Source organism: Camelina sativa, chromosome 13 (genome assembly GCF_000633955.1).
Source record: "Camelina sativa cultivar DH55 chromosome 13, Cs, whole genome shotgun sequence".
In the NCBI taxonomy this organism is placed as follows: domain Eukaryota; kingdom Viridiplantae; phylum Streptophyta; class Magnoliopsida; order Brassicales; family Brassicaceae; genus Camelina; species Camelina sativa.
The window spans coordinates 22,607,459-22,622,702 of NC_025697.1; the positions used below are offsets into that span (position 1 = coordinate 22,607,459).

The following is a 15,244-nucleotide window of genomic DNA, read 5'->3' on the forward strand; positions in this document are numbered from 1 at the left end:
GGACAGGATCTTTCTTCAGCCAAGCAAGTATGTGATTCTTTTCTTGTGTTCACGATTTCACCTTAATCCCAGGTTCCGATGAATTTTTTTTTTTTTTTTTATCGATCTAATTGGAGATTGATTTGTTTTGGTTAGGGAGCGTATATACTTCATATGAATATGTAACTGGAGATCGATTTTTGTATTAGATTGTAAGTGTTTGTTTCTAATTGAACTGGAGATTTGCTATATGGAATCTAGGTTGAGCTCTGTGTGTCGATTTGAATTTGACATGTAGAGAGAATTAGGGTTAATATCTTAACGGAGATTGTCAGATTTTGCTTTTTAGCTACCTGAGAGAGAGAGAGAGAGAGAGAGAGTAGATTTGTGGATTATTATTATTATAGTTGTCTCTTCTTCTTCGTGTTGCAGTTAATAGAAAATCTACCAGCATTGGTTGCTGGAATCTGGTCAGAGGATAGCAATTCACAATTGGAGGCGACAAATCTCTTGCGGAAACTGCTTTCGATTGGTTTGTGATTTATGCTATTATTATCAATCATCAATAGTAGTAGTATATGACGGTCAGCGTTTTGGTTAGGAGTCTTTAGCAATTTGTTTTTAATTTGTAGAGCAAAACCCTCCTATCAATGAGGTTGTACACTCTGGTGTTGTCCCTCGTGTTGTGAAGTTTCTTTCCAGGGATGACTTCCCCAAACTCCAGGTGAGTTGATCTCTGCGGTTTGGTTTTTTTATGGATAGATTGATGATAGTTACTAGTTTGATGTATTTTGTTTTAACTTGCCTTTGCTGTTTATTTATGTCCTGTGCTTTTAGTTTGAGGCAGCTTGGGCGCTCACCAATATTGCTTCAGGGACATCAGAGAATACGAATGTCATCATTGAAAGTGGCGCTGTCCAGATATTCATCCAACTTCTCAGCTCTGCAAGCGAAGATGTCCGCGAACAGGTATTTGCTTCAAATCCCCACTGTTGTTGGTTTGTTTTTCTAATGTTTTCAGAGAAACTCTTAGACCTTAGGAGTAAATTCAATGAGACTGTTACCACATTGAGGTCTCTGTTTTTTTTTTCCTGAGTATAGGCTGTTTGGGCGTTGGGAAATGTTGCTGGAGACTCACCAAAATGCCGTGATCTTGTCCTAAGTTATGGTGCCATGATGCCTCTTCTGACTCAATTCAATGAGAATACAAAGCTTTCAATGTTGAGGAATGCTACATGGACATTATCAAACTTCTGCAGAGGGAAGCCCCAGCCTTCACTTGAACAGGTTTTCTTGAAGATTATACACTCTTTTTATTGACCAACCAATCATGTACTCTCCACAATAATTTTAACATGCGTCTGATATGTTGTTTCTTTACATTTTCTGAGCAGACACAACCAGCTTTACCAGTTCTTGAGCGCCTTGTGCAATCAACAGATGAAGAAGTTCTCACAGATGCATGCTGGGCCCTGTCATACCTCTCGGATAATTCAAATGACAGAATAGAAGCGGTCATCCAAGCAGGAGTTGTCCCTCGCCTCATCGAGCTCTTAGCGTAAGCATCTGATAGTGATCTTAATTTTACAGCCCAGGCATGAATATACTATCTGAATTATATGCTTCTTCTTCCTCTGCTTAGCCATTCGTCACCATCAGTGCTGATTCCCGCTCTTCGTACCATTGGAAATATTGTAACCGGCGATGATCTACAGACTCAGGTGCATATAATATATTTCTACTTTTGAGTTTTCAGAAGAAAATGTCTCTAACTTATTCTCCTAACACAGATGGTTATCGACCATCAAGCGCTTCCTTGTCTTTTGAACCTTCTAAAAAACACTTACAAGAAGAGTATCAGGAAGGAAGCTTGCTGGACTATCTCAAACATTACAGCTGGGATTGCAGATCAGATACAAGTGAGTTTAGTTTTATATATGGCACTTAACAACAAAGCTGAAAGTTGAACTTTCCCGTGTCTGATTTTTATTAAAACCCGGATGTGCAGGCAGTGATTGAAGCAGGTATAATCCAGTCCCTTGTTTGGGTGCTTCAAAGTGCAGAATTTGAAGTAAAAAAAGAAGCTGCTTGGGCAATCTCAAATGCTACTTCTGGTGGCACTCATGATCAAATCAAGTAAAACACATAAACAGAAAACAAATGTTTCCGTCAATTAAAGAAGGTCATTGATTTGTTATATATATATCCATTGTTTCTTCTCAGGTTTATGGTGAACCAAGGCTGTATAAAACCGATATGCGATCTCCTTACTTGCCCGGATATGAAGGTCATAACGGTTTGCTTAGAAGCGCTAGAGAACATTCTCGTGGTTGGAGAAGCAGAGAAGAAGTTAGGTCACACAGGAGATGACAACCTCTACGCTCAAATGATTGATGAAGCTGAAGGACTTGAGAAGATTGAAAATCTTCAGAGTCACGACAACAATGATATATACAAAAGAGCCGTGAAGATCCTTGAAAATTTTTGGACTGAAGACAATGAAGAAGAAGGCAACGATGAGAATCATGCTCCACAATCTGGTTTCCAGTTCGGAAGCGCTAATGTTCCACCTCCTGGTCACTTCAACTTCATTTGAAAGGTATAAAAAGTTGAATTGAGTAATAGTTGCTTTGGACCTTATTATAAAGTAAGTCACATATGGAACGGTGGTAACGTCACGAAGAAGAAACATCTCTCTTCTCTTTCTCTCCATGCCCACTCCTCAACTCGTGGATATGAAGAAACATTTGTACGTTTATGGGTTTTATTTTTGGAAGTTTGTCTCAATGTTACTACTAAAAATAATTTGGGTTAGAAGAAACAATTATTCAGTTTGGCCATTATAATTATTTCGTTTTTTCGAATAAAGTTCACTTTTTTTTCTTCTCTTTTATAGGCTCCTTCCTTTTATGATAGTATCATTCCGTGCTATTACAAAAATCGTGGTTGTCTAAGCAAAACCATAAACTTTTTATTCATTTACTAACTTTTGAACTCACGCGTAAGTTTATTTAATATATTTTGGTGAAAATTATACATAATAGATAAAAATTATGAAATATTAACTTAGAAAAAACTTAAATTTCTATTAAAGCAAAAAAATTATTTAAAATACACAATTTTGAAAAATATTAAAATCAGTTGTGTTAAAAATTCAAAAATCTGATAAAAAGAATTATGAATTTATACTTAAACATTATACTTTTTTCTTCTTCTTTTTCGTCAGCTTCTTCACATTCTTCTGCTCCGCTGAATAATCATTCAAAACCTCCTTTTTAAACTACCACACAACTTGTTAGCCAATCAAACTCCACGACCAAAATCAATGCCTCTTTTCTCGTAAAATGTGTGCAATTCATGAAAACCAACATAGTCACATATTCACTCAATTATTGATATTTTCACGGTATACTTACTTGGTTTCAAATTCACACGTATTGGAACTTTTCAAACCAAAATCGTTAATACTATAAAATTGTAAATTACTTGGAAATAAAGTAATATGAACAAATGTATAGCTAATAAAACAATTGTGTTTGTCGTCGATCTTTCTTCTTTAAACTCCAAAACTTGACTCAAACATCAAATCAAGTTTTTGCGATGTCAATCTTCTTCCTTAGACCCAAAAATAAAAAAAATTACTAAAAGAATATCAACTCATCTATAAAATCATACACAAAAATATGTTTTAAAGCTCATAAGAAATAAAAAGCACAAACATAGACAAATAAAATATTTTTAAGATATTTGAAAATTAAATATATAATATTTAATAATACTTAAACTTTTAAAAATTTAATTGAGATTAAATATTTAAAATATTTTTTTAACTTGAGATGTACTTTAAATATTTATAACATTTTTTTAGAGTTAAATATTAATGAGAAAAATTTAAGTATTTATAATATTTTTGAACATTCTACTAAGTTTAAATATTTATAATATTTGAAACTCTTAATTTTTTTAATAATTATAATATTTTTAAAGTTTTGAACTACATCTAAAGTTTCATAATTTTTATACTTTTAAACTTTTTAAAATATTAAAATATTATAAATCCTTTTAGAAGTTTTAATTTGCTAAAATCTATACTAATTAGAAAGTTATATAGATAAACTTTTTAAAAAATCGAATTTGCTCAAATAAAAAACTGGATTAACCCAAATAAAACTTTTAAATTTGGACGCTTGATAAATCAGGTTTCCTGCTCATTCATAGTTAGAAGCTTATTGATCTTTTATATAACTAGGTTTTGAACTCACGCTACGCGTGGGTATATTTGATATATTTTGATGAAAACTATATATGATTGATGACGGTAGTAAAATATTATTTTATCAAAAAATTAAATTAGTATTAAGAAAAAAGTTAAATTTCAAATACATAATTTTTTAAAATATAAAAATCAGTTGTGTTATAAAATCAAATCTGATAAAAAAAAATTATGTAACTCAACATCCAGGCGAGGCGAATTAAACTGATGACCTCACATATCCTAAACCATTTCTTTTACCACCAGAAAAAACAAAACAATTTAATCATCATGAATTTAACTCGTTTTTGTATTTAATTAATCGCTACCACCTATGTTTCATATTTTTTATTCAATATTTTCTTATTCTTCATATTCTATCTTGTCATTTCTATTGTCAAATTTTGAGGTAATCGTGATCATTACTTTTACCGTCTAGTTCTTCGTTATACTCTTTTTCTTCTTCCTCCTCGTCAACTTCTTCACATTCTTCCACTAAAAAACATTTTTTAGACTTCCACACAACTTGTTAATCCATCAAACTCCAAGAACAAAATCATTTCTTTTCTCATAAAAATAAAAAATAAGATAAAAAATAAAAAATTAATGAAAGAATATCAACTCATCTATAAAATCTTACACAAAAATATGTTTTACAACTCATAAGAAATAAAAAGAACAAACGTATATAAATAAGATAATTTATGTTTTACATAAATACTTATAATATTTTAAAAAGTTTCAATATTTATAATATTTTTCTTTTAAAATTTAAAAATTGTAATATTTAAAAACTTTTTAAAAGCTAAGAACTTTTAAAAGTTTCAATATTTATAATATTAAAACTTTTAAATTTTTTATATATTATAATATATATTTTTGAAACTTTTTAAAGTTTTAATTTGATTAAATAAAAAACTGGATCAAACCGAATATACTTTTAAACTTGGACGCCTGATAAATCAAGCTTTCCTGCTCATTCGTTGTTGGAAGCATATTAATCTTATTTATATTGGTTCTGAATCATTGTCTACAAATTTTCTAGCCGATGTGGAATATTGTACATAGTTCTTTTATTTTCATAAATTTAAAATTTTGTAGGTTTTGAACCCACGCTATGCGTGGGTATATTTGATATATTTTGATGAAAACTATATATGATTGATGATGGTAGTAAAATATTATCTTATAAAATTTTTAATTAGTATTAAGGAAAAAGTTAAATTTCAGATACACAGTTTTTTGAAATATAAAAATCAGTTATGTTATAAAATCAAATCTGAGAAAAAATCATGAATTTAACTCGACATTAAGGCGAGGTGAATGAAACTGATGACCTCACATATCCTAAACCATTTCTTTGACCACTAGAAAAACAAAACAATTTTATCATCATGAATTTAACTCGTTTTCATATTTAATTGATCGCTACGACCTATGTTTTCGTGTTTTTTATTCAATGTTTTCTTATTCTTCATATTCTTTCTTTTCATTTCTATTGTCAAATTTTGTGGTAATCGTCATAATTACTTTTACCGTCTGGTTCTTCGCTATATTCTTTTTCTTCTTCATCCTCGTCAACTTCTTCATTATCTTCCACTAAAAAACCTTTTTTAGACTACCACACAACTTCTTAATCCATCAAACTCCAAGAACAAAATCATTTCATTTCTCATAAAAATAAAAAATAAGATAAAAAAATAAAAAATTAAAGAAAAAATATCAACTTATCTATAAAATCATACACAAAAATATGTTTTACAGCTCATAAGAAATAAAAAGCACAAACGTAAATAAATAAGATAATTTATGTTTTACATAAATATTTATAATATTTTAAACTTTTAAAAGGTTTCGAAATATAAATTTTGAACCTTTTAAAAAGTTTCAATATTTATAATATTTTAAACTTTTAAAATTTAAAATTATAATATTTAAAAACTTTTTAAAATCTAAGAACTTTTAAAAGTTTCAATATTTATATTATTTAAACTTTTAATAGTTTTCAAAATTATAAATTTTTTAAATTTTTTAAATTTATAAATTATAATATTTAAAAACTTTTTAAAAGCTAAGAACTTTTAAAAGTATCAATATTTATAGTTTTTAAAAGCTAAGAACTTTTAAAAGTTTCAATATTTATAATATTAATACTTTCAAAATTTTTAAATATTATAATTTATTTTTTTGAAACTTTTTTAAAGTTTTAATTTGATCAAATAAAAAACCGGATCAAACAGAATATACTTTTAAACTTGGACGCCTAATAAATCAAGCTTTCCTGCTCATTCGTTGTTGGAAGCATATTAATCTTATTTATACTGGTTCTGAATCATTGTCTAAAAAATTTCTAGCCGATGTGGGATATTGTGCATAGTTCTTTTATTTCCATAAATTTAAAATTTTCCTTTCTAAAAAATTCCGGAAATTTAAAAAATGTTAATGAATGACATGTCAAATCCTGATTGGTTGTTTAAAATAATTCTTAATATAGAAAATTCTGGAGATTTTAAAAAATATTAATTAATAAAGTGTCTAATCACAATTGGAGGTTTAAAATCCTATGTGGACGCCTTTAGGATCTTATAACTCCTACTTTTTATTAGTATAGATGGTTTTCAGCTACTCTCTAAAATTTTCTAGCCGATGTGGGAAATATGGAAATATAAACATTTTTTATTTTAATATAGAAATTTTTAATAATTTTAAAAATGTTAATTATTGATATGTTTGATCCCGATTGGTCGTTTAAAAAATCAGAATATAAAAAATTCTGGAAATTATAAAAATGTTAAGTAATGAAGTGGCTAATTCTTATTGGATGCTAATATATAAAATTTGTAAATTATAAAAATTTTAAATAATGAAGTGGCTAATCCCTATTGGATGTTAATAATATATAAAGTTTTGTAAATTATAAATATGTTAAATAATAAAGTGGATAATCCCTATTAGTTGTTTTAAATCCTAGGTGGACAGTCTTAGAAGATTATAGCTCATACTTTTATTTAGTATAGACTAGGTTTTGACCCCACGCTACGCGTGAGTTTATTAGATATATTTTGATGAAAATTATGATGGTAGTAAAATATTATCTTATAAAAAAAAAATTAGTATTATCATTTTCATTGTCAAAATTTGTGGTAATTTTCATTGTTACTTTTACCGTCTGTTTCTTCGTTATACTCTTTTTCTTCTTTTCCTCGTCAACTCTTCACATTCTTCCACTGAAAAACTTTTTTTAAGACTACCACACAACTTGTTAACCCATCAAACTCCAAGAACAAAATTTTTTATTTTCTCGTAAAATTTGTGAAATTCATGAAGAGCAGCATAGTCAACACATGCATCCAATTATTGATAATTTTATCCATATGCTTATTTTGTTTTAGATCCACACATTTAGAATCTTCTCCAACCAAAATCCTTACTTGCTTTATAATATTTTTAAAACATAATAAACTATACTAATAATAATTTATTTAATATGAATCATATGATATATAGAAATATGAGTACACTATAAGAACATATTAATTATAAATAAATAATATCAATTATATTATATCATCAAATAATATCAACTGTATCATATTCTCAAATAATCGTAACCGTATATAACCATAACCGCTTGAACCGGAACTGTATTTAAACGTAACCGTTTAACCGTTTATTAAACGGTTATATAGTTAAGGTTAAATAAAATTTCTAACCACAATCGATAATTAATAAACCATAACCGTGACAACCATAACCTTGGTCATGCCTATGTAAAGCTAATAAAACATGTGTGTTTGTCGTCCATCTTTCTTCTTTAAACTCCAAAACTTGACTCAAACATCAAATCAAGGTCTTGTGATGTCAATCCTTCTTCCTTAGACCCAAAAATAAAAAATTAATGAAAGAATATCAACTCATCTATAAAATCATACACAAAAATATGTTTTATAGCTTATAAGAAATAAAAAAACACAAACGTAGATAAATAAGATAATTTATGTTTTATATCAATATTTATAGTATTTTAAAATTTTAAAAGGTTTCAAAATATAAAATTTGAACTTTTTAAAAAGTTTCAATATTTATAATATTTTAAACTTTTAACATTTAAAAATTATAATATTTAAAAACTTTTTAAAAGCTAAGTACTTTTAAAAGTTTCAATATTTATAATATTTAAACTTTTAAAAATTTTAAAAATTATAATATTTTTTAAAAACTTTTTAAAGTTTTAATTTGATCAAATAAAAAACCAGATCAAATCGAATAATTTTTAAACTTGGACGCTTGATAAATCAAGTTTTCCTGCCCATTTGTTGTTGGAAGCATATTAATCTTATTTTTACTGGTTCTAAACCATTGTCTAAAACTTTTTTTAGCCAATGTGGGATATTATGCATAGTTCTTTTATTTCCATAAATTTAAAATTTTCCTTTTTCTAAAAAATTCTTGAAATTTTAAAAAAATGTGAATGAATGACATGTCAAATCCTAATAGGTTTTTTTAAAATAATTCTTAATAAAGAAAATTCTGGAAATTTTAAAAAATGTTAATGAGTGACATGTCAAATCTCATAGATTGTTTAAAATCCTATGTGGACAGCCTTAAAAGCTTATAGCTCCTACTTTTATTTACTATAGATTCACTAGGTAAATTATTTTGACCAGGCAATATTAGAAAACAGAGGAGGTAGAATAGGTCTTAGATTCAAAACAAGAGCCATCGACCATGAAACTTGGGTTTGGCTTTGTGACTATTTATTTCGTGTATTTAAAACACTTAAACACCATCATTGTTTTATCCAGCAGACAAAAACAACATAGCCAAGATAAAAATGCTGTCTTCACCAGCTTTTACTGTAGCAAGTACTACTCTTGGTCGTCGTCTTCATGCGAAGAGACTAGCTTCTTCTGGTCGAACCGCTGATCCGGAGATTCATGCTCGTAACGATGGAGACGAGCCTGGTCTTTTTCCATCAGACCCCGAAGTATGTTCATTATATTTACTTAAACTTTAGCACCTGATATTTATATATGTGGTTGTTTTGCATAAAGTATTATCCATTTTTAACTTGGGTTGTTTTTGTCATTCATTCAAATCTTTTTTCTTAAAATTTCTGGTATTATATAACTTAATAATTTCTGGAGTCATTCATTCAAATCTATTTCAAGTTTAGCTGTCAGAACTAAGTTGTTTGTTCTATGTTGTTTGTAGGGTTTGGATGATGTAGCGAATCCGAAGACTCCAGCCGATGAGGATGTACCGGATATTCGACCACCCGGTTTTGTAAAGGAACCGCTCACGCCGCCGAAAAATCCACGAGACACTTCACACAAGCTTGAATCTACTCCTGTTGGTCTACCTGCAGATCTCAATTTCCAACAAAAACGAAACTAGCTAATAGCAGCAAACGCCTTAGCCCCCTTGGCCTTCTAGATAATTTATAGTAAACTGAACGCATGAAATTAATGCTTACATTTAAAGTAGCTTTGATAATAAAATTTATACTCTTTCTACTTTCTTGGGATTAAAGAAACTAATTTACTCTATTTTTGAAATGAGTTGAGTCTTCGTAATTGAGTTTATGTGATCTACGAGATTATGCACAGAAGATTTGATTCCAGGATAAATGATAAATCGATGATAAGAGACAGTTTTCACATGGTCAGTGGCGGATCTAGAAAAAATATTAGCATGAGGCACCGTTCATATAGTTAGTAAATATTTTAAAAATAATTTGTGTAAAGTTACTAAAAATTGCATGAATTTTATAATAAAAAATGACTTCCATTGATTTTTATATTTATATATATACATATACTAGTTACATATATATCACAGAAAGTATATATAGATTGTAAATTATTATATAACTTTGACCAAAAATATGTTACCTAAAAATGATTTTAATTAAATTTGCTCAAAAGAAACTTACATGTAAACATTAGAAAACAAATTATATAATAGAGATAGAGCAAATCAAAATAAAAGTAATAATGTGAAGAGATGTCAACCAAACGAAAATGGGAGAAGAGAGACTCTAACTCATCATTGTATATCTATATACTGCACAAATAACCAATTGATCTAAGGGAAAAAAGCTGAAAAATATCCCATCTATTTTTTATTTGAACGTTTAATACCTCATCTTTTTCGCTAGAAGAAAAATACCTCATTTAATTATCATTGGCTTAAAGATATTTAATCTTTATATTGTTGCCGGATTCTAACCCGTGGTTTAACAGTCATTAACGGACGTTATAGATCATCAAAGGGCGTTGAAATCAAATCACACGTGTTTACATATATATATATATATACAATACATTTACCCTATTTATGTGATATGTTGTCGTAGTGTAGTGGTTAGAAGTGGGTTCGTTTTGTTTTCTAACCATGCTTCGAACCCCCCTCCTCCCCCAATTTTTTTTTTTTTGAATCATTGGTTTCTTCTTCACACATCAGTCAAAACTGAAAAGAATTGTTGAAGAAGAGTGTTTGACTGTTTGGATTCTTCAAAGTCTTTCTATCAATACTCGCTCAACTATCTGTTCTGTTTTGAGATTTTCCGAATCAGATCCGACGAATCAAATGTAATTTTTATTTTTTTCATCTCCAGAATCTGAAGAGTCATACAAACTCTCCCCAATGATTATCCTCGCCGTTTTTTCTAGTGGATACATCGACGGTTGGCTAAGTGATGAAGAAATTGGTGTCGTTTATTAGATCGGGAAAATCAGTTGTAATGGATGGATTTGAAAGCTTTGGTTTTAGGCGGCCACACCAATGGAGGTTAGGGTTGCGATTAGTGAAGAAGGTGAAAAAAAAAATTTGGGGAGGAGGGGGGTTCGAAGCATGGTTAGGAGACAAAACCAACCCACTTCTAACCACTACACTACGACAACATATCATGTAGAAAACGTAAATGTATTGTATATATCTATATACACACTTATGATTTGATTTTAACATCCGTTTAATGATCTGTAACGTCCGTTAAAGACTGTTAAAACGCGGGTTAGAATCCAGCAACAATATAAATATTAAATATTTTTAAGCCAATGATAATTAGATGAGGTATTTTTCTTCCAACGAAAAAAGACGAGGTATTAAACGTCCAAATAAAAAATAGATTGAGTATTTTTCAGCCTTTTTCCCATTGATCTAACAAATAAGTATACAATACACTATTGATTATTATTATTTTCAAATCAGCATGGGGCACGTGCTCCACCTTCTTCCTATGTGCATCCTCCCCTGCACATGGTCTGTGGGTTTTAAACTTATAGTTATGTTCTTCACCAAGATTCCTTTTGTTGCTATTATCCTCACAAGCTGTAAATGTTAAAGAGAATCACATTCCAAAGTTGTTTGCTTCTGATGTGGTCGTAATAAAAATAGGGAAAGAAAGTTTCTTTTCGGACAACATAGAAGACAAAAACATTTAACAAAAGAGAAGAAAAAAAACTTTAGAATTGTTGTGAACTATATTATAAGGTTGGAGATAACAAGATGTTTATTATGAAAATAATCAAAAGAAAAGAGATCTATAAGATTTGAGAGACAAATTAGAAAGAAACTTAGAGAAATAGTAAGACTTATTACTACCATTTGTTTCTTCCATTTGGTTCACTATGGAAGGAGACATAGACAAGTATAGAGAGGTTGCTGACAAGTGGTGAACAAGTGAACAAGTGTTACATGCATTTCATAAAGGGAGACACTTATTATGATGGATTGCATGAGGAGGGACACTTGTTGTGATGGATACTCACATACTCCCCTTTGAGTATCCATCACAACAAGTGTCCATCCTCATGTAATCCATCATAACAAGTGTCTTCCCTAATGAAATGCAAAATGCATGTAACACTTGTTCACCACTTGTCATCAACCTCTCTATACTTGTTTATATCTCCTCCCATTATAAATAGGAGTTATGTAGAAGAGAAAAATGGTATTGATAAGTCTTATTATTTCTCTAAGTTTCTCTATAGTTTCTCTCTCAAATCCATACACTCATCTTCTAGATCTCTTCTCTTTTGATTCTTCTCATTATAAACATCTTGTTATCTCCAAACTTATAATATAGTTCACAACACGTTATCAGCACGATCGACTCCCAATCCATCATCATATTGAGGTAGCATTTAAGTTATATTAAATTTGTTTTTGAAGTGAAGAAAATCTCAAAGGAAAAAAGAAAATCAAATCCATAAAAACAAAACAAAAGAGAGAATGAAGAGAAAAACTCTTTGGTATGTATGTCTCTTTACCAGTCCTCTAACCACCGGTGGTTCACTACTTTAATCTTCTGCATCCGCCTGAAGCTCATATGGCGACTCCACTCAGCTACGGACTCTCTGTGGGTACAATGGATCAGTAATAATAAAATAAAGGATGATGTATTTTGGCTTCTAGATGAGAAGAAGCAGACCTCCTGGACGTGGAAAGCGCTGCTACAACTTCGGCACCTTGCCAGTATTTTCCTGAGATGTGCGTGGGTAATGTCCAGCACGTAAGCTTCTAGTTCGACAATTGGACCCCGTTTGGTCAACTAATCCATTTTCTGGGGTCCTCAGGGCCAGCTCAGACCGGAATACCTTTAAATGGGAATGTGGCACTTGCATGCTCTTCAAATGACTGGCTTTTACGTCCAGCAAGATCACCTCAAGATGAATTGCTCCAAATTCACCTTACAACAATTCAATCCCCGGCTCTAAACACTGAACAAGATTGTTTCCTCTGGTGCACTCAAGGAGACACTCATGGCAGATTCAGCAGTAAGAGAACTTGGGAAGCACTAAGGGAGAGGCAGGACCCGTTAACATGGACAAAGCATGTTTGGTACAAGGGAGCTATACCAAGACATGCTTTCATGTTATGGCTAACACACCTCAACCGTATACCCACGAGAACTAGGCTGGCAAGCTGGGGAATGCAAATCGAAACTATCCGCTGCATCTGTGGACTTTACCCTGAGACTCGAGAACATCTATTCCTCAATTGCGAGTACAGCGAAGAGATTTGGTTGCAGACAACAACGCAACTAGGATACAATCCTTTTGTCTTCCATACCTGGGAAGCCTTAGCGTCATGGCTTGATAGTCCTGATACTTCTTCCCAGCTATCCCTGCGGAGACTGGTGGCTCAAGCAGTAATCTATACTATCTGGCTGGAAAGGAACAATCGACTTCACAATAACATCATGACTCCAACCCATATTTTGTTCGGGTTGCCATCCTAGCAAAGACTCACCGGAAAAATTTTAAACACCTCATGCGAGACTGGTTAAGATATCTCTAGTGATCACTACCCTATGTAAGCACTCTCTAAGATAGCCCTTTTTTTACTTTTTTTGAGCAAGCTCTATCTTCCGGTATCCCAGTTATTGTCATTTGTACAATATATTTTCACTAATGAAAATTCACAAATTTTCAAAAAAAAAAAAAAAAAAGAAGCATTAGACTGCCATATGCATATATGAAATAATCAAAGGTCAACTGCCATAAACAATCAATCGGAATATCAAATGTAAAAACTCAGATATGCATAAGAGAGAGAGATCTACTATAGATATTCCCGGCTAAAGTCTTGGAATCGAGTCACCCAGCGGTGGATAGTGGAAGAGAAGTAACAATCAAATGAGAAAACCGCTGCTCAATCACGGTGATAGTTAACGGCGATTCGAAATCGATATTTGGAGCTTAAGATTGAAAAAAGATAAAAGAGAGGTTTACAAGCGAAGGATTTGGAGTACGTTCAGTGTGGTAGTTTTTTAGCTGATGAGTATTATTTGTTATAATTTAATTGATTATTGATTTTTGCTAATGTGTCAACACCAGCTGCTTTAGTGTTGAGGCTGATGTATCACACCATGAATCAAACACATCGTTTTTTATTGTATTGTATTGATTCTAGGTATTCTCGCTTTAAATTTCAGGTAAAATATGATTTTTTTTACATATCGATTTTTCTTTTTTCAAACACATAGATTATCATCTAAGTCCAAAAAAAAATTAATATTATTTATCTGTATTTGTATATTATTAAATAATTACTTATCTTATGTTTAGATTATCTTCTAGCTTTTTACATAAACGCAGTAAAAGCTAAAAAGATAAACTCAAAAATTACAATATGACATTTTCATCTTAAACTGAAGTTTTGCACGGAAAAAGACATCTGCAAAAATGATTTTCGGTAACACGTGTGTCATTCCTCTTTACCTTCATATGTCCATCCCGACATTGGCCGCACGAAATAGGTTTTGCTCCAAACTTGTTTGTCTTTGAATCTTTCATGCAATTAGAAGTTGCTTTGCAAGCTCCTGGGTGAGTCTCCACGAAAGTACACTCCCAGGGTACGAACCGAGCTGCTTCCACATCTTGCATTTTGTATTGTTCATGAAAAAAGTTGTAATGGTTGTTGGTAGAAATCAAAGTTTATTATTAGTTGTTAGTTGCACTAACCGTTCTGTTTTTTTATAGTGGCAAAATTAACTAGTTTTGGCAATTAGTAATAATCGAACTGGCTGAGATTTATTTAAATCTTAGGCTCTGCTGGAAAGTAAGATAGTTCTTGTTTTTTTTTTCTTTTTTGGCAAGTTCTATCAAACCTTCGTATTCTGTACAAGCAATTTCATTAATGAAAATTCACAATTTTACAAAAAAAAAAAAAAAAATTAGTAATAATCGATTTTTTTTAAATGTTTTTCGAGTCACCAACAAAAACTAATATTGAAGGGGATATACTAATATTTTACCTTGCACGTGACACCAAACAACGAGTAATATCAAAATTGAAGAAACCATGCATGAACAAAGTAGCAGATCTCATGACTGATGAATATATACAAAATTTGTTTTTTTTAAATTATTTATTTGTGGAAATCTCTTGTTTGTCTTACTGTTATGACAAATCTGTTTTTTCCCCTTTGTGAAAATCGGTAATATATATATGACTCCAACCAAATATAGCCATTAACCTACTAAATTAGGGGGGGGGGGGGGG

At 30.7% G+C, this 15,244-nt stretch overlaps 2 protein-coding genes across 2 annotated transcripts; both read left to right on the top strand.

Annotated features, from left to right (window-relative positions):
* Positions 1-2,863, top strand: LOC104737569 (importin subunit alpha-3; the record flags this gene model as incomplete). Its single annotated transcript, XM_010457770.2, is given in 10 exon segments — positions 1-27; positions 412-511; positions 612-703; positions 817-948; positions 1,081-1,266; positions 1,374-1,537; positions 1,622-1,700; positions 1,770-1,898; positions 1,988-2,115; positions 2,203-2,863. Coding segments are annotated over 10 exon segments (1,410 nt in total), but the record flags the coding sequence as incomplete, so codon positions are not given.
* On the top strand, positions 9,047-9,875 carry LOC104737570. The gene is made up of 2 exons (XM_010457772.1): positions 9,047-9,218; positions 9,446-9,875. The coding sequence occupies exons 1-2, from the start codon at positions 9,066-9,068 to the stop codon at positions 9,626-9,628; spliced, it is 336 nt and encodes a 111-aa protein (XP_010456074.1). The 5' UTR covers positions 9,047-9,065; the 3' UTR covers positions 9,629-9,875.